Here is a 20,414-nt window from a genome sequence, read left to right as displayed (position 1 = left end):
TGTGCTCTTGTAGGAAGCAGTAACTCCCCATTGTTGACCTATACTTATCTATAACAGGGCTAATAACTCGCTAACTAGCAAAGAATATCAACAAATGTGCACATGCTGAACTGATCTGAAAAGCGCATTCACTCGGGGCTCATGGGCTACCCTAACCAATAGAATTCTACTCCATTGCTCTCTGGCTCTGCCTACAACAAAATCACAGACTCAATCTTGCAAGTTAGATTTGTTTTGGTTTGTTGCATTGAAAAGAGCCTGATATAATGTTCATTCGATCACAGAAAAAGTGTTGATCTGTATAGTGCAAAGTAATAGGGCGAACTCAGTGAAGTTCAATCTCTTGCGTCTCTGTGTGGCCTGACATTTCTTTTGTGCGGCAGTCTTGGAGGCGGTGCGCGGCCGCATACCCGCCGCATACCCGCGCAGCTTAGAGGGACATTGCTCAGGTCCCTCTCCTCCATTCTCCTCTTTCTCTACTATCCTTTTGACACTTTGACCCAGGACAGGAGCTGTTTTAAGGTATTAGGGTAAACAAACCGGGATGACTGTGGGGTCAGCGCTGTGCTGAGGGGTTGGGTGTCACTGGCTCCGTGGCTAACCATTGCCCTAGGCCAAAGCCCTCTGCTCAACCCCATGACACAAGGAGCTGTGAAACTGTTACTACACATATTACACTAATCAAAAATGCATATGCCAAATAGAGTGATTATTACAGTAACACGTGTGGATAACAGCTAGGAAGACAGACTGATCCATTTTTTAATGCCACAGTAGTCCCTAAAACAAATGCTGCTCGTATTATTTCAGAGAGGTGATGCAAGTATTACTGTTCAGGAGCAAGTGCTCAGAACAAGGGATATTACAAAGGAGAGAAAGATACATGTAGGTTGGATATGGACTGAAACAGAGTGAGCTTTGGGGATTGTGATTTGTGGTATCATACAGTATGTGAGGTGTCTGAGTTATGTTGATGATTATATGAAAATAGTGTTTGAGATGTGGCTCCTGAATGATGAGAGGTGAGGTGAGGAGGAATGTTGGAGCTGTTGTGTGCGCTAGGGGTGGTAATGCATTTGGCATGAAGTATGAGGTAAGTTCCTCTATATCTCCCTCTCTCTCTTTGTCCCTCAGACTCACGGTAGGCCCAGTTGGTTTAAACGTTAAGCTTTCCCCCGGAAACATGACAGGAGATAGTGATGGAGAGATAGAGGTAGAGGAAAGGGGGGTAATTGTTTTTGCAGTTCTAGAAACAGTAGGATGGTCTCTGGTGGCTGTACCTCTGTCTGCTTGACTGTGTTGTTCTTACACCCCAAGGCTGAATATCTGATTGATAAATCGACAACATAATTAAATGTTTTGTGATGGACAGAGTTAAATAACATGGTCTAGATTTAAAAAAATCTCTGTGCGTCTTTTTTTTGTATGTGTGGTTGTCTGTGTGTGTGTGTGCCTGTCTCGGTATATTATTGGTTTTGTTTACCCTCCAGATCAGATTTGGGCAGACAATATTAACTCACTGATTCCTTAACGAGACGTTATTAAGACACAAAGAGACTCCGGATTAACGAGTTTAGCTTTTGAGGATCATTAAAAAGTGCTTGTTATGCTTCTCTCAGCTTGATGAATTTCAAAGGGGTGAAAAAACAGAGATTATACTGTTTCTAAAGGCTAACTCCAAGAGACAACATGGTGTGAGGGGACATGGGGTCTGGGATTTTGGGGGGACAGGCGAAGAACAGAGACATGGACCATGGCCAGATATTTTAATATCTCTTGCCAGTGCCTGTGGCAATTTTGAGTTTATTATTTAATGTGGAAAGTCAAATAATGATTTGAAGTGAATTGGCGTTATTTCGCTTGATTCATTTGCTCCACAAAATAGCTTTCTAGTCCCTTCCCCAGATATCAGATACAAAATAAGAAAGTTACATTTTGAATGAGAATGACTCACTTAAATGACACTGTAGCGCTTCGAAACATTATCATGTATTTATCTTCTTGATTTCTGTCATTACATCATTGTTACGCATTTCTTTTTTATAGGTCATCATAGTGTTTCAGTAGCGGTAAGTGGGAAATGGGAGAGCGGGATACCTACAGTGCCTTCAGAAGGTATTCATACCCCTTGACTTATTCCACATTTTGTTGTGTTACAACCTGATTTCAAAATGTATTAAATATATTTTTTTACCTCACCCATCTACCCACAATACCCCATAATGACAAAGTGAAAACATGTTAGAAATTTTTGCAAATGTATTGAAAATGAAATACAGAAATATCTATTTTACATGTTCACACCCCTGAGTCAATACATGTTAGAATCCCATTTGAAAGCGATTACAGCTGTGAGTATTTCTGGATTAGTGTCTAAGAGCGTTGCATGCCTGGATTGTACAATATTTGTACATTATTCATAAAAAAAATCTTCAAGCTCTGTCAAGTTGGTTGTTGATCATTGCTAGACAGAGATTTTCAAGTCAATTTACGTCAAAACTGTAAATAGGCTGTTCAGGAACATTCAATGTCATCTTAGTAAGCAACTCCAGTGTATAGTTGGCCTTCTGTTTTAGGTTATTCTCCTGCTGAAAGGTGAATATGTCCCCCAGTGTCTGTAGGAAAGTAAACTGAACCAGGTTTTCCTCTAGGATTTTGCCTATGCTTAGCTCCATCCGTTTCTTTTAATCCTAAAAAACTCCCTAGTCCATGCCGATGACAAGCATTCCCATAACATGATGCAGCCACCACCATGCTTGAAAATATGAAGAGTGATACTCGGTGATGTGTTGTTGGATCAAACACGCTTTGTATTCAGGACAAAGTTAATTTCTTTGCCACATTTTTTGCAGTTTTACTTTAGTGCCTTATTGCAAACAGGATGCATGTTTTGGAATATTTTTTGTACAGGCTTCCTTCTTTTCACTCTGTCATTTATGAGTAATTACAATGTTGTTGATCCATCCTCAGTTTTCTCCTATCACAGCCACTAAACTCTGTAACTGTTTTAAAGTTAACATTGGCCTCATGGTGAAATCCCTGAGCGGTTTCCTCCCTATCAGGCAACTGAGTTAGGAAGAACACCTGTATCTTTGTAGTGACTGGGTGTATTGATGCACCATCCAAAGTGTAATTAATAACTTCACCATACTCAAAAGGATATTCAATGTCTGCTTTTTATTTTACCCATCAACCATAGGTGCCCTTCTTTGCGAGGCATTGGAAAACCTCCCTGGTCTTTGTGGTTGAATCTGTGTTTGAAATTCAATGATCGACTGAGGAACCTTACAGATAATTGTATGTGTGTGATACAGAGATGAGATAGTCATTCAAAAATCATGTTAAACACTATTATTTCACACAGAGTGAGTCTTATTATGTGACTTATTATGTTTACTCCTTACCTTATTAAGGCTTGCCATAACAAAGGAGTTGAATAATTATTGACTCAAGACATTTCAGCTTTTCATTTTTTATTAATTCGTAAAAAAGTCTAAAAGCATGATTCCACTTTGACATTATGGGGGTATTGAGTCCAGGCTAGTGACAAAAAAATCTAATTTTAAATTCAGGCTTTAACACAACAAAATGTGAAAAAACTCCAGGGGTGTGAATATTTCCTGAAGGCACTGTAGTCAGTTGCCCAACTGGATACATTCAACCGAAATTGGTCTTCTGCATTAAACCCAATGCCTCTGAATCAGTGTCCACTGTGTGGAGGTAGAGAGCCCATCAATCAAGTTTCAATACAACCTTTGTAAAAGCACTAAGAAGTCTCTCTTAGTCTTTCTATTACAAGATCACTTTTGATAAGCTGTCAACATGGCTATCTTCATAAACATGTGTGTAGCAGTCGCAGTTCACTGGAGCAGCAAATGGGAAGCAAGTATTTGTCATGAAGCATTGATAAGGTGACATCATGACATGCCCGGATGAGCACGCTCCTTGTGGTGTTACCACCACACGCTTAACATGGTTTATAATATGATCTGACATGTGACTACTGATGGGTTTGCATGTGTGTGTGGAGAGTTTGTTTGGGGGATGGCTGTAAGTGCATGGGTGTATGTTGATGCAAAAAATATTACATTTTAAACAGAGTTAATGGTATTTTTGGCAATGACAAAAATGTGGGGGCTAGTGGAGTCGGGGGGACAGAATGAGCGAAAGAGAGGGGAGAGAAGGAGAGAGAGAGAGAGACAGAGAGAGAGAGAGAGAGAGAGAGATTTGAACCATGGTTACAGAGAGCCGTGGCTCTAGAGAGGGATATTGGGGTGAGAGAGAAGAGGGGAGTGTGATGAAGAGGGAGACAGGGATTTGCAACAGAGAGGAGAGAAAGAGAGGGGGCAGTGACACTCAGTGACAGAGTGTCATATGCACTCACATGTGCACACACCCTCTCTTTTTTGTCTCTCTGTGAACGTGTGTCGGTAAATCCGTCAGTCAGTATAGTCACTTTTGTGGGGGGAAATGGTGAGAGGACATCCAAATCAATCATCCTATCTATGACCTACGGTAAGAACTTTTTTTTCAACTACACCTCCTCTTCTCCTTCCCTCTCATTCCTCTCTCTTTCAGGCCTTTATCTCTCCTAGTGTCATTCTACTTTTTTCTCTCTCTTTCCCCATGTCTCTCTGTCTTTCTGTTGGTTCTCTCTCCACCTACTCTGGGCTGAAGCCAGGTTGAGGCCTCTGTGGTGCCCCACAGTTTTCCCTCTCTGTCATGGTCCATAGTGGACATCAGGGGCTACAATTAATGTGTGGAACCAGTAGAACCATCTGTCTGACATGGGTTGTCATTATTATTATTTTTACAGTAAATATGATGATTATCATCAGTATAGTAAGTGCTGATACTGATTAAGTATTCGTTGTAGAAATAGTTTGGGATGTTGTACTACCAATTTTGAGGTTGTTGTTCCGATTTCAAATGTTTTATTTTCAAGAAGAACTATAGTACTATATTTCGAAATGTGCTCTTGTACATGATCAGACAGATTTTCAGTTTGTTTATGTAATTCTTGTGTGGTAATTAGCCCAAAGTTTAAGTTTCTAAGTGTTCTAACATAAAACAAGAATACTAGAAAGACTGAGAATTTTCTTTGAATTTAATATCTTTTGACATGTTCAGTGAATGTTGGAGAATGTATTTGAAGTCTATGTTTTTCTGTCATTAATATCTATTTATAAAATATTCAGTTAGATTATCTTCTCTGTACAAGTGTTTCTTCATTAAATGACCCTTGAGGAATAAAACAGCAGAGAAAAGTTACAGGTCTTCATTCAGTCACAACCTTAGCTTTGAAATAGTTTTTGAAATTTGGGCTTGGAAATCTCTTCTGTTATGGAGATTATGAAAAGTGAATGCTTCTCGAATTACTGAAATGTGCTTTGACCTGTTATGTTATCAAATGAATGAATGTCATTCCATTAAGAAAATACTGAAGCTATGAGATGGGTAGAAGTTCTATCCTATTGCATTGCTTACTGATTTGTCCCTGAAATTCAGATAGCTTTGAAATTTCAGACAGCAAAATTTTTTAGTTGGACTTGATGATGACCAAATTCACCCCATAGTCAATTATATCAACATCACACCATTCCAGTCATATGATGTCACAGATTGTGGCAAAAAAGTTGACGAAAGTATTAGGTGTATAATATGGGTATACATATCTCTCTTGTTTGATTATGCCACATCAGACATCAGTCTTTGCTGCATAACAGCATGTTTACTACCGGTTTATAACAGGAGTCTGAGTTATATAGTACGACAAGAATGCAAGCTGACAAATGTCTATACAAATATAATTGCTATTAGTGGGTTGAGGTCGATGTAGGAATATCCAAATCATGTTTATTTGTGTGTGTGTACATGTGTGTAAATGTGTGTGTTTGTGGGGGGCAATGGGAATCTAACGAGGATTAGTCACTTAATACTTCAACATACTAACAGACAGTTGGACACATACTCACACTGGAGAAGAACACTACCTCACAAGTGTAAATTCACTTGATTGGGTGCACAGGGTGAGAGTCCTGATTTCTCTACTTTCTAGAAAGTTGCAGTAATTGTTTTGGATCTAGTTCATTACTTGTACATACTCAGACAAATTGTAAGCCATAGAGAGAGAGGTCTGGTAAAGAGCTTCTTCCGTCTATGGCCAGATTGTTGTTCTTGTGTTGTTTCCCACATCCTGTCCTCTTCTCTCTCCTCTTCTCTGTCTTCATTAGAGATGTTATCTTGACCTCAGTTCCTGTCTACCTAACACATAGAGATGTTGTTTTAATGACTTTACATCAGCTTTGAGAACAATCACCTATGCCATTTTCTCTCCCTCTGACAGGACCAAGAAGAAACACACACGGACACAGGAAGACTGTTTTTTCCACAGAGGACAGTCGCCAGTCAGTCCATTATTGGACACCAGGGCTGTCTGAGAGTCTGGAGGCATCAAGCCTGTTGTTGTGTATGGACTGCTGCTGCACTAAGACAGAGAGGTGGATTAACACACAACCCTGACACACGGACAAACTCAGTCTGCTCCCAAAGCCGTGGCCATGTCATCTCCTTCTCTCCCCATGCCCTCCCTCCCCCCCAGTCCACTGGCCATGGAGTACCTCAATGACTTTGACCTCCTTAAGTTTGAGGTGAAGCCTGACACTCCTCCTCTCCCTCCCCCCTGCACATTCCCCAAGTCTAGCCTACCCCACGACCCCTCCAGTTCCCCTGGTCCCTACACCAGCCTCAGCTCCAGCCCATACAACTCCCTGCCCCCTTCTCCAACGCTGAGCGATGCCCACCCACCTCCCTCAGCCTCTTCCTCCCTCTCCCCTTCCTCCTCCTCCTCCATCTCCTTCCCTCTGTCCATCTCAAACAGCTACACCTCTGGCATCAGTTCTGGATCTCAGGGGAACGTGGAGGGTAGCCCCTCCCATGGAGGTGCCCAGGGTCCTAACCCTGCCTCTTTGGAGGACCTGATCTGGCTCGCAGCGCTGCAGCAGCAGTTTGGAGGGGAGGCGGGGGGACCTGCGTCCCTGCTGGGAGGTGGGCCAGAGCGGGGAGACAGAGAAAGAGGGTCGGTCGGCAGCTTCCTGGGCTGTGAGGACGCTGTGGAGGCTCTACTGAACTCAGCTGCAGCAGCTGTAAACTCACAGGTATGTAACACTGTCTATATTGTCTGTGGATGTCTGTAAATGATATGTTGTTATTCACTTTTGATAGTGGGTTCGTAATGACATAGATAGACTATAATCAATGTTTGTATTTCTCTTTTTCTCTCCCTCTTTCTCTCCCTTTCTCTCCCTCTTTCCAATCCTCCACTGTGTATTCTCGCTCTCAGTTCCCAGTGCTTTCCCAGAGTTCCAGCAGTAACCTGGGGGATTCGGGTAGTGACAGTGGAGGTGACATTTCTTGCGCCAATGGGACAGATATGTGTCATCGTCCACTCCTCTACCTCTCCTCTGGCCCTCAATTGCTCCCCAACACCAACCCCTCTTCAGCATCCTACCCACAACCCCAGAGCCCCTCTGACCGACTTCACCATCCACATCATCATCATCATCACCACCCGCACCACCCCATCCATGGCCATCATCATCATCATCATCATCATCACCTCCAAGTAATTAATGAGTACAGGGGGCATGACAGTATGAAACAAAATATAGTAGAATAACCGAGATAAGCGAAACGAGAAGGCTAGTAACAGGCTAGCAACAACAGCGCCATTACTGGATGGAGCAGGAGCATATGGGAGAGGGGATGGAGATGTGATAGAGGGATCATGCTGTAAAGGATTGGGATTAGAACATTAGAACATGATTAAGTGTGCTTGCCGTGTACCTGCTATAAGTATAGAAAACATGCCTCTACTCTGAGATGACAATGAGTTTATCTGTAGACATTCCTTGTTCTAAAATGCATTGTTTGTCCTGCAGGCAAGTACAGAATATTGGATTAAATGTAATAAAGGTTGCAATAATTCTCCTTTTAATAGATACAAGTAATTGTACTACATCAACATTGATATATGAATTGTGTTAAAGCTAATACTTACTAGGCCACATCAATAACTCCAGGGTTTTGAATTGATTTGATTTTGATTTTCCTCTAGCTGTTCTAGAGTTGAAGGAGCTATGTGTGGGGCTGGTAATGCTATTGTGTGGAATGTTCAGTACTGTTCTATAGCTGCATTCTCCAACCAGGTGTCTGAGAGAATCTCTGTACAGTATGTGGAGCAGAGTGTGAGCTTATGATAATATCTGCTATTATTGCTGTGTATAACCCTGATTACTGTCACTCACAATCAGTCAGATTATCTGACAGATTATGGACGTGATACCAACATGTGCCCCCTGACACACACAGCTAGGCACACTCTCACATCACGCACAGAACCACACATGCACAACTCAGACACACACACGCACACACACATGATCACAGTATCATTTTGAAATAGAATAACAGATTGAAGTCTCGTGTCAGTATTGTAGGCCTACTTATAACTATTCCACTATACACTAGCTCCATCATATTTCCTACTAAATATATTGAAAGTCAGTCAAAATGTTTTAAGTCCTATCTATTCTGTATAACCGTAATTCATGTCAACGTTTGGAAGTAACCACCTCTCCCTGTGTCTGTGTGCAGTGTGGTGGGGTGGATGAGCGTTTCTCAGACGAACAGCTGGTGAGCCTATCGGTGCGGGAGCTGAACAGACACCTGCGTGGCGTCAGTAAGGATGAGGTGGTGCGTCTCAAGCAGAAACGTCGCACGCTAAAGAATCGAGGCTATGCCCAGTCCTGTCGCTACAAACGCTTGCAGCACCGCCACGCACTGGAGTCCGAGAAACACGTCCTCACACAACAGGTAGGACACACACACACAACAAAAACACACCACTGCCAACAACTACAAAATAAAAGCTCTAATAACTCTCTCCTGTCCGTCTCTCTCCTCAGTTGGAACAGCTGCAGTGTGAGCTATCTCGGGTCCTGAGGGAGAGGGACACCTACAAGGCTCGCTACGAAAAGCTTGTCAGTACAAACGAGGCTCCACCTACCCACGCCAACAACCCCCCCTCACCACCCCCTAACTACTTCCTCTGAGGACATACTCAGAGGAGAGGACATAAAAAGTGAGGGATGTGAGTGGGGTGAAAGAGCAGGTCAGCCTAAATAAGGCCAGCACTGGGAAATCAGACTTTGGGAGGAAGGGTTGGGGGTGTGTGTGCGTGTGTGGAGGTTGTGGAGGTTGTCAGGCGAGTAGTGGGGTTAGGACTAGGCCATATATGACTGTGAAATCAACCCGCTGAGCTGGCACTTGACTGTTAACTTAGGGTTCGAATCGAGCCTTCATAAACAGGACTAATGGTGAAGATTTCAGTTTTGATATCACGGTGACGTTCATAGTAGCACAAAGACTCAATGAAACATCTTCAGCATGCATCCTGCACTGGTGAAATCAGGGCATCGAAGGTCACAGGTCATTCTCAAACTGAACAAACACCATCGTATCATTCATCAACCTTAACACTATCAACCTATCTATGCACATTTATTTCAAGCAGAACAAATTAAAAGATGAACTGATATCCAAACAATGGTTGGGTTGAATCCAGCCCCTGACATGCACACTGTGATGGTGTAGGTTGACTGGTCTGAGTAGTGCTGTGGTATTGGATGTGTGGTGGTGTATGATCTTCAAGTGTCCATGGCATGCAGTTGTACTCGCCAGCGAATATTTCACAGTTGCCTACCAAGGTGTTTTTGCTCACCAAGACTTGTTACCCACTATCACATTTTTAAGATGAATAATCATAGAAAAATAATGTACAAGGATCCTTTTTCTGATAGAATTCCTGTGGTTGTGCTAAATGAAAAAATTGACATAAACACTCATGTATAAAGTAGATACATAAAAAAAGAAAAATTAAAACAAATCCATACTTTGCTTGTTGAAAATAACATAACTTTTTGTCATAATGACTATGAAGAATAATTGCAGTGTGCTATCTGTGATTCGTGAACAAACCTCCAAGAGACTTCTTCTGTCATCCTGTACTGTAGGATTTCCACAATCAATCAGTTGACTCTAACATGTGAAACAAGAAACTGTGGTTGCTGCAGTTGTTGTAGTCAAATAGGTCTGTACAAAGAACATCCCCCCAAAAAAGGCAACAGAGTGCTAAATGGACTGTGTTGCTGTGTTTTGTCTTCAAGCTTTTATAATACAATCTAGGTTGTGCTGAAAACACTTTTGTAAGAGAGCGACAACCATAATGCAACAAGCACCACAGAGCTGGACACTGTGGATTCTTAAAAAGTGGGGTGAAATGCAAGAAAATGTGGACATTCCAAGACACCTCTCTTAACCAGCTCATGAAATGTTACCAGGGTAGCTACATTAGAGCTAATTGTTTTGGCTAGGTGTAGGTTAATTAATTGATTTATCTGTTTTATTTATTCACTTATTTATTCACAGTATTTATTCATTGTTTATTTATGTACCAATTATTATTATTTTACTGGTTTACAATTTAATCTACAAGCTTAGTGTGTACTTTTATTTTCAAGCAGGATGAATCAATATTTTAATTATCTTTTTGATTATTTTCAATAGTATGACTACAATCATTATTGCCATCATGGTTGATGCTCCTACTGTAGTGTGGTTTCCTATGAAATAAAGACAATATTTTTATCATCCTTGGCAGTTTTGTAAATGTTCCAATCTTTTTCTGAATTTCTCTCTTTGTCTGTTTCACATGTACTTTAAACACCTAGTAATCGCTCTCTATCCCTTCTCTGTCCCTCCCACTTTTCCAATCTCCTGTAGACCTGTTCTCTTTACCAAACCTCTTCCATTTCTCTCTCCCTCCATCTCTCTGTCATTCTGTGTCCCTCTATAGAGAGGCAGTGACCCTGGCAGAGCGCTGTTTGGGATGACCTCACCCTCGGCCCTGCCTCCCTCTCTGTGTCTCTCGCTCTCTCTGGCCTGTATAATAGGGACAGGATTAGGGCTATAATAGCGCACTGACTGCTCACTGCCGGAGTCCATTGTAGCATTGTGTGCAGAGGACGTACACAGAGTAACATGAACACTCACCCTACTCACGCTGTTACACACAGCCACTCACACTTACATTCACTTACAACACGACATATGTTGAAATACACATACTTTACAGTGATGCTTAAATTAATCCACATTCATACAATCTCAGCTTGAAAATATCAGAGGTGAAAAATTGCACCCTTTTCCCCCCCAGTGTAAAATAATATTTACAGAGAGCGTGATAGAGAGAGACAAGAAACACCAACAACAGGAAACCCAGTGCTAAGATTTAGATAGCCTAAGAAGGCCTAATATGATAGGAGAAAGGCAGACAGAGAGCGAGAGAGAAAGAGAGAGAGCGAACGAGAGAGAGTATGTTAGAGGTTACTTCCCAGGGGATAAAGTGACCGCAGAAACGCACACGTGTATGAACACATGTACAGTACTTTGAATGCCCAAAGACACAAACATGTATATACGCGCGCGCACACACACACACACACACACTCAAAAGGGCAATACATGGTAGAGGTGCTGGAAGACAAAACTGTACTCTGCTGCGCCCTAGTGCCGAAAGTACACCTATTATTCCAAGTATCTGCAGCATCCAAAATATAAATTAGAGTGGAGTGAAATGAGCATCTTATCAGCAGATGATGATTTATGCTTTATCTGACCCATGTAGCTCCTGCATTCAAACATTTTATAGAGATGGACTCCACATGACATTTTCTCTACAGGGAAAATCCAGTCGACGCAGCTTTACATTCAATAGCCTAAATCAATTTTGACTAAGAAAATAAAAAGCTGGCAACGATCATTTATTTACACGTCATGTAAGTGAGTCATGATGCAGAAGAGACACTGCAGGAGGACCGAATTTACTGTACGAAAGCACGCTGTGGGGGAGAGAGAAGTGTGTTGTCTATGTAGCCTCTGAGTCTGTGCGTGTGATGTTTGTTTCTGAGCGCGCATGAAATAGAGAGAGAGAGAGAGAAAGTGGAAAAGAGAGAGAGAGAACCGTTTTTACTTTGTTGGTGCTGCGAGTCTTGTGCCAGGTGAGATCATCCTGTGGCTTTGAGGTAGAGCGCGCGGGAGTGAGAAGAGTGGGAGGGCGGGAAAACGCTCGGGAGTAGGTAAAAGTCGATTTCTGACCGGTGTATTTCACATTGCAGATGCAGACAGATGCGCTCATAGACATTATCAATATCGAGGAAACACTGGCTAAGGTAGGCGGGGATGTTTAAACACAATGTGCCGGGCAGCACGTAGCTTTTTAACTGTTTATATCGATGCAAATATGTCATAGTTTGCCTAACGGTTGCCTCACAAGACATCTGCCATCTGTGAGTGACACGACGTGGAAGGTGCTGGTGACATAATAGAAGGGTTTTGATTATTTGTTTATTTTTGAGCTTTAGATTTCACTAACATCAAATTTGTCATGGGCATGAGACCATTTAGTTCTTGAGTGGTTCTCTGCATCTCTTAATGTGTGTGTGTGTGTGTGTGTGTGTGTGAAGCGAGAGACAGACAGAAATAGAGAGGTTAAAATACAAAGGGAGATGGCAAGATAGAGAGGGGGAGACAGGCAGAGACAGTGCAGGTGTTAATGAGGGTCATAGATACAAAGCGGGATACAGTAATGTAAGAGCGTTCTATTTCAGGATCACACGGAAAGTGATAACATGTCAGGTACAGAGTGACTAGCCCACTCCCTATAACAGTCCAATTGGTGTCAAGTCTTCCTGGAGACAGATGAGGTTAAGGTAGTTCATTAGGAAGCACAGGCATGCGGACGCCACATAACCTTCCCTGCTGACGCCACATAACCTTCCCTGCTTTCTAGACAATTGACCATTTCTGTGTGTGTGGAAAACTGCTACAGAGTGTGGAATGTTGATGGAAATGTGAACACAAAGTCAGAATCTTGTTGGTCCATGTTGTATGTGAATGTAATGTGTATATTTATTTATTTGTCTCTCTTTTAGTGTGACAGTATGACTCTGTCCAGTGCCCCACCTTTACGCAGAGGAAGTACCCCTGTGCCAATCAAACACCAGCTCAGACGAGAGGAAGCAGTCCATGATGATTGTGATTGGACATCAGGGTTGGCTGGACCTTCTCCTCCAATCAGTTTCAGCCCGGCGAAGGATGAGACCATCGCCTCAGCGGCAGAGGGGAGACCCCCCTCTGAAGGGCCCTTTCGAATTGCCCTGCTGGGGCAAAATGGGGTGGGCAAGTCAAGCCTTGCTATCGCCTTGGCTGGGGATTTGGATAGAACTGCTTCTGTGGATTCTGAAGGTACATTGATTGGTGTTTGGATGTTGGACAGTGTTTCAACAAAAATAGGCCTATGATACTAACAGGTAGAGCGTGTGCAATGCATAACATCCCAGCAATGTGTATGTCTTGTAAATAAACATAAGCTAAAACCCTTCTTCCCCTCATCTCCCACCTGAGACTTGCCTGCTGTGTCTCTCCCTCAGGAGAGGGCTATATACGTACTGTTACCGTGGACAACGAGGACTGCACCATCCTTATCTATGACAACTGGAGGCAGGTGAGCCAAACTACATCTCTGTGGCCCCACTCTACCCCAGCCTTCTCTTTCCACTCCTTTACACTCCTCCCCTGTCTTATCTCATGGGTTAACTTTTAATGTGGGGGTTTTGGTGTAGTTTTTCTCTATGTTTAGTCATGAAGTGTTGCCCGATCTCCCTGTCTTTGATCAAGCAGTGGAAATATGACATTCCCATGTGGGAGTCTGTGATTGGCTGGGTAGGAAGCCTATTATCAGGTTATTTCCCACAGGATTACCTCTGTTTCTCCTGAGCGTGCTTCAAACACATGCGTTCATGGATGTGTGAGGGACAGTGGTTTAAAGTATTTAAGTAAAAATACTTTAAAGTACTACTTAAGTAGTTTTTTGGGGGTATCTGTACTTTACTATTTATATTTATATTTTGGAAAACTTTTACCTTTACTTCACTACATTCCAAAAGAAAATGATGTACTTTTTACTCCTTACATTTTCCCAGACACCCAAAAGTACTTGTTACATTTTGAATGCTTAGCAGGACAGAAATTGTCCAATTCAGGCACTTATCAAGAGCACATCCCTGGTAATCTCTACTGCCTCTGATCTGACTGACTCACTTAACACAAATGCTTTGTTTCTGAATGATGTCTGAGTGTTGGATATGCCTATGGCTATCCATAAATGTAAAAAAACACGAACAATTGTGCCATCTGGTTTGCTTAATATAAGGAATTTTAAATTATTTATACTTTAATTGTACTTTTGATACTTAAGTACATTTTTGCAATGACATTTACTTTTGTTACTTATGTATATTTAAAACCAAATACTTTTAGAATTTTACTCAAGTAGTATTTTACTGAGTGACTTTCACTTTTACTTGAGTAATTTCCTGTTAAGGTATCTTTACTTTTACTCAAGCATGACAATTGGGTACTTTTCCCACCACTGGTGAGGGAGGGAACTGCTCACTGAGCAGACGTACTGGGGACATTTTTATCCTTCTGCTTGTTCTGACTCAGCTGGAGGTTGGGTATTGCAAAATTATCTCTCTGTAGGAGGTCTCCAGTCTGGAATCACAAGAGCTTGTGAAGTTGTATTTTTCCTTTTCGTTTACCTTAATCAGCAAAATGTGAATTATTGTGTGGATTATAATTAATGGACATTTTTGAAGGGGTTGATACATTTTTTGTTAGGGCAAATGATTACAAACTTTAGAAGCCTTTTTCAACTTGATTACACTACAAGTTCGGAGTTCCTGCAACCACAGGGTGATCAAATTACAGTGTTTTTTATCACTTTGGTGCAATTTTCACAAGTATGTGGTACATTTTCATAACTCTAAGCATGAACATCAAAACAGATCATCAAAATGGCTCATGTTTCAAAACTCTAAGCACATTTCAATTTACTGAGTACAACAAATAAATTCACAGTCACTTGTTCACTGCACCAAATCTCTCTTTCAATTCAGATGCATTTTCAATCTAAGTATCTGCTTTTCAATATTCACTTTACTTTTTATATGATTTTCCTGCATTTTTTAACAATACAATTATCTATCACTTAACCATGTAGTGCCTAGTTAACATATATAGTTTGCTAACTGCTTAACACTGTCAATTTCTATATTTTAGCTTATACAATTTACATCAATTTATGTATGGATGTGGCTGTAAATACTACATCATCATTCTCCATCAGCCAGTCTGCTTCAATAGGACAAATTGGAAAGAGTCACTCTATGTGCTACCATTTGGAATTATAGTGCAGTATACAATGCACTGCTGAAATACCTGGGTTGTAACTTGTATATAACAACATTCAAATCATTATCTGACTTTCATTGATATGAATTTCATTGATGCACCGTAAGCTAATGAATTTCAAACAGAGAGACAGGCGATACCGTATCAGTTAACAAGTCACGTAAAAAAGGTGATCTTCTAAAATAATGCATGGGGCAGATAAATGGCATACAACACTGTGCTACATTTTTACAGTAGTGAACTGATGTACAATACCCTATTTCTGATGATTTGTCCTATGTACAGTACCAGTCAAAATTTTGGACACACCTACTCATTCCACGGTTTTTCTTTATTTGTACTATTTTCTACTTTGTAGAATAATTTCTACATTGTAGAATAATAATAGTGAATGAGTAGGTGTGTGCAAACTTTTGACTGGTACTGTATGTACTGTATAAGGATAATGAAACTGTGAGACTGATATATTTCTCAACATTCTCACAACCTGCCATTGGATACAAATGATAAAATAATTGTGCATGTCAAGTTTTAGTCAAATACTGTATGGAAAATTATATTTACCCGCTAATATTCTTTCTTGCTATTGGATTAAATGGTAGTTAAAATGACTAAATGGAGCCTATCATTATCTGATGTACAGTATTGGTGACTAAGCAAAATGTTCTCATGGTATTTCACGGAAAACGTAGATTTTCCATGAATGACTCAGGGGTGAAAGATGTGTGAAACCCCAATGAATGCACAATCTAAGGTCCTATAAGATAGGGGGATTACAAGTGCTATCCGTTTAGAGTTTTGTACTTAAGAGCTTTGGAAATATACAATGTGCAGTGATTGAAAAAAACAGTAAGATCCTACATCTGTAAGTGGATCACTGACGTTCTTTGGTTGTCTTTTAGGAGATACTGATCTTGGTGATGCTGCGCTGTCTCATCTGTTCAGAAGAGTTTGAGTTAACCTTTTGATGCAGTCTCAAGAGTGAAATCTTAAATTCCGATTTTAGAAATCAAATGTAGCTTTGCTCACACAGTGTCCCTGAAGCGTTTTCAGTGACTTATGAAGGATTCACTCAAAGGGCATCCAGTGTGTGTGTTTGTGTGTGTGTCTCATTGTATTCTCTGTGTGTGTCATCAGTAATTGACGTGGTTCCCAGTTGGTGTGGTATGGTAATTTGTCTCTAGGCAGCAGGGAATCATAGAATGAAAGAGCACAGGGCTTCGCTTTCACTCTTGACTGCTGCAGGCAGCAGGCTTTCACTGTATACCACTAGAACAATAATTTGTTTGAAATGTTGAAAAAACACAAGTACACACACTCTTTGATATGACTCTGTCTGTCATAGAGCACTCATCATGCCAGAGTTATAATTACATGTTCTTACTGACTGTCATTTACAAGGCTCTCAGCACAGCAGTCGGAAAATGTGGACACAAACCACATAAAGAAAGATTTTTAGGGAGGGAAGAGCTGCCTCCCTCTACCTCTTCACTTGGTGACTTATGTAGACCCATTGTAATGGGGGGGGGGGGGGGGGGGTCGAGTCATTTACATATCGGGATATTCTTTTTGACGATATATTGTTTTGACAATATCTCAATATTATTATTGCGCTAGTTGGCTGTACCTACACTAAAATTCCAGAATTTTTCCTTCATAAGTTGTTCTCATCTTCTTTTTACATAGGGAGCCAATTTCTTTTCAGCACTTTAATTTCCTTGATCAAAACTAATTTTCTCATGGCTCTCTTTTGTCCCTCTGCAGTGGACATATGGTGAGCAATATGTTTGGAACATCGAATCGGAATAAAATCACAGTATCGAATCGCAATACTTATAGAATCGTGAGAATAGCAATATGTATCGTATCGGCACCTAAGTATCGTGATAATTTTGTATTATGAGGTCCCTGGCAATTCCCAGCCTGAGTTTCTACCTGGTTTGAACATGCGTCCTTTGGCATGATCTTGTCCACATTCTGATTGTACCCACATTTTTTGATAGGTGTAGACAATTAAACAGGCACTGTGATCTGATTGTGATCAGATCTTCTTGACCACCTCTTGAGGTAGTCAGACACGCATTGTGTCTGGATGTACAAGTGTAGACCGATCTGGACAGTGAAACCATTTAAATCATCATTATCCCACCCTCTAAAATCATTGACAGGCGGAACTTTTCACATATGCCATCAATATGTGTCTTCAAATAAATAATTAAAGATTGTTTGGAAAATATACCAGTGAAATCATTTTCTTAAAGGGAAATCTGATCACAATGCAGACACAGTGGACGGATAAGAGACACGTTTTAATACCATGAGAATACACATTTCTGAAAATGTGGGCACAATCAGAATGTGGACAAGATCAGGACACAGGACCCATGTTAGAGCCAGCTATAAATTAGGCATATGATACATAGAAGTTTATTCTCATTAAAATTCCTATGACTAAATGAAAGATAAAGTGGTATGGTTGTGGTGATCTCTCTCCCTCCCTCTCTCTCTCAGGACCTGTCTGCTCTGCAGTGTGAGGTGTGTGTCCTGGTGTTCTCTGTCACGGACAGGCGTAGTTTCCACCGCACCGCCCAACTTCGCCTCCTCCTCAGGGAGACGCAGCCACAAACTCCCATCATCCTCGTGGGCAACAAGAGTGACCTGGTCCGTTCGCGCGAGGTCAGCACTCAAGGTGAGGCAGATTGGCCCTCTCTTTGTTACAGCACAGTGGTAGAGTGGTCGCCCTTTGTCGCTACAACCTCAACCTGCAGTATTCCATAGTGTATACCTTTTCCTACAGATGATCTATTCCTATAGATGCTCTCTTTTCTCATTGCCTTGTCTCTGCCTGCCATCTCCACCCAGTGTCGACAGGTTGAGTTTTATGCTGTATCTCTGCAGGGTACTGCGGTGAAGGGAGAAATATAGGAATATAGACAGAAAGTGGCACAGCATTTCAGCTGCAGTGCAGTGTGGGAGTATGGGAGGAAGGGACTGTGCATGCTGAGAACTGTTCATGAGATACTAAGAACATACCCACTGGATCCAGATCATCTATAAATCTTTGCTAGGTAAAGCTCCGCCTTATCTCAGCTCACTGGTCACCATAGCAACACCCACCCGTAGCACACGCTCCAGCAGGTATATTTCACTGGTCATCCCCAAAGCCAACACCTCCTTTGGACGCCTTTCCTTCCAGTTCTCTGCTGCCAATGACTGGAACGAATTGCAAAAATCACTGAAGTTGGAGACATATCTTCTTCACTAACTTTAAGCGTTAGCTGTCAGAGCAGCTTACCGATCGCTGCACATATATCACTCCAGTGTAAATTGTAATTACTTCGTCACTATTGGTCTTTTATTGCCTTACCTCCTTACTTCATTTTGCACACACTGTATACATATTTTTCTATTGTGTTATTGACTGTACGTTTGTTTATCCCATGTGTAACTCTGTGTTGTTGTTTTTGTCGCACTGTTTTGCTTTATCTTGGCCAGGTCGCAGTTGTTAATGAGAACTTGTTCTCAACTGGCCTACCTGGTTAAATAAAGGTGATATAAAATAAAAATAAATAAAAATACGCAAAAATACGCATTTCATCTAGATGTACATATCAACTGAGGATATGGCTGTGTGGTGTGTTAAGAAGACGTACCTGAGCTTGGCTGTATGGTCACCACAACCTATAACACACATGAACACAAAACTCTCTTTCACCCCCACCTGTCTATGTGATGTGTGTTGCTTCAGACTGCAGCTCCTCAGGCCTGGCTGTTTTTGGGATCATGTTATGAGTGTTGTGTAACCTCAGAACCATGTGGCCTTTGACTTATGAGGCAGAGAGCAGAGCAAGGCTTTCTGCATAATTACTTTCACAGGAACTGGGTGAAAACTCCCTTCCTTCTCGCTTTATAATATAGCTGAACGAGCGTGCACAGAAGAAAAAACATTAACTATATTGGTTCTCTCTTCCTCTGCTGTCAGGGATAATTTTATCTCTCTAATTAACAAATAAGATTTTAATTAAGACTAATTTGGGCAATTGCTTCTCATCATCTTTCATCATCTGGCTTCTCATTCCCTGTGATTTCTGTGTTGCACTCTATCTTTAATATGTGCTTTTTCCATCTTTTGAATAAATGTGTTCAATTATGTGTGTGTGTTTGTGTTTGTCCTAGGGATAGTAGTCTGTAATGACACAAAGAATCCAGAGAGGCAGGGATGTTTATATTGTAGTGTTTCTGAGGTCAACCAGAGGGGAGCTGGGCTGAATCACAGCACAATAAGATAATAAGAGGTGCTTCAACATGTAACTAATATGGATGAACCTGTGACAACAGCACATCACCGTGTACCCAATCTCATCCGAAATGCCCTCATCCTAAATGGGTAATGCGTTTACCACTGACAACTGTGCTTATTCTCTCTCGCTCTCTCTCTCTCAGAGGCCTTCACCAGTGCTACTCTGTTTGACTGTCTGTATGTGGAAATGTCAACCTCTCTGGACCACCGCACAGTGGAGCTCCTGGAGTCTACTGTGAGGTTAGCCAGAGGCCTCAGTCCAGTGCCCCCAGGGGCCTATGGGCACGACATGGCTGGCGGCATGGAGAGCATCACCCACCGGGCCAAGCGTTTCCTCGCTAGCCTGGTCCCACGCTACCCCCGTGAGAGGGAACGAGACGGGGGCAAGTTCTTCAGACAGAAGTCCCGCTCCTGCCATGACCTGGGAGCCCTGTGATCAGGGATGAGGGAAGGATAGAATGAGGGATGTATAGAAAGAGAGAGGGGTGGCTAGAGAGCGAGCAAGAGGGAAATAGCATGTAAGCAATTGCAAAATAGAGAGGGATTCAAAGAGGTAAATTATGGTGAAGAGAAAAGTGAGTGATGAGAGGAGGATACAGTAATGGGGATGACACATGAATGAAGCAGAGAAGACCAGGAAGAGAGAATGGCATTAAAGAAATGATGGACGTATCTGGGTTGATTCAGGTAGAAATGTTGTTGTAGAGAACCATAGAGAAGAGTGAATTAGCTGTTGAACCCC

At 41.6% G+C, this 20,414-nt stretch overlaps 2 protein-coding genes across 2 annotated transcripts; both read left to right on the top strand.

Moving 5' to 3' along the window:
- The first annotated feature begins 6,560 nt into the window (after window positions 1-6,560).
- On the top strand, window positions 6,561-9,113 carry LOC120054288 (transcription factor MafA-like). The gene is made up of 4 exons (XM_039001705.1): window positions 6,561-7,157; window positions 7,343-7,637; window positions 8,660-8,874; window positions 8,967-9,113. The coding sequence occupies exons 1-4, from the start codon at window positions 6,561-6,563 to the stop codon at window positions 9,111-9,113; spliced, it is 1,254 nt and encodes a 417-aa protein (XP_038857633.1).
- A 3,123-nt stretch (window positions 9,114-12,236) lies between these two features.
- Window positions 12,237-20,108, top strand: LOC120054579 (GTP-binding protein REM 2-like). The gene is made up of 5 exons (XM_039002033.1): window positions 12,237-12,290; window positions 13,053-13,365; window positions 13,551-13,624; window positions 17,884-18,061; window positions 19,816-20,108. Exons 1-5 carry the CDS (start codon window positions 12,237-12,239, stop codon window positions 20,106-20,108), a joined length of 912 nt encoding a protein of 303 aa, XP_038857961.1.
- The last annotated feature ends 306 nt before the right edge of the window (window positions 20,109-20,414 follow it).

Source organism: Salvelinus namaycush, chromosome 10, assembly GCF_016432855.1.
Source record: "Salvelinus namaycush isolate Seneca chromosome 10, SaNama_1.0, whole genome shotgun sequence".
NCBI classification, from domain to species: domain Eukaryota; kingdom Metazoa; phylum Chordata; class Actinopteri; order Salmoniformes; family Salmonidae; genus Salvelinus; species Salvelinus namaycush.
This window is presented reverse-complemented; position numbering and strand designations above follow the sequence as displayed.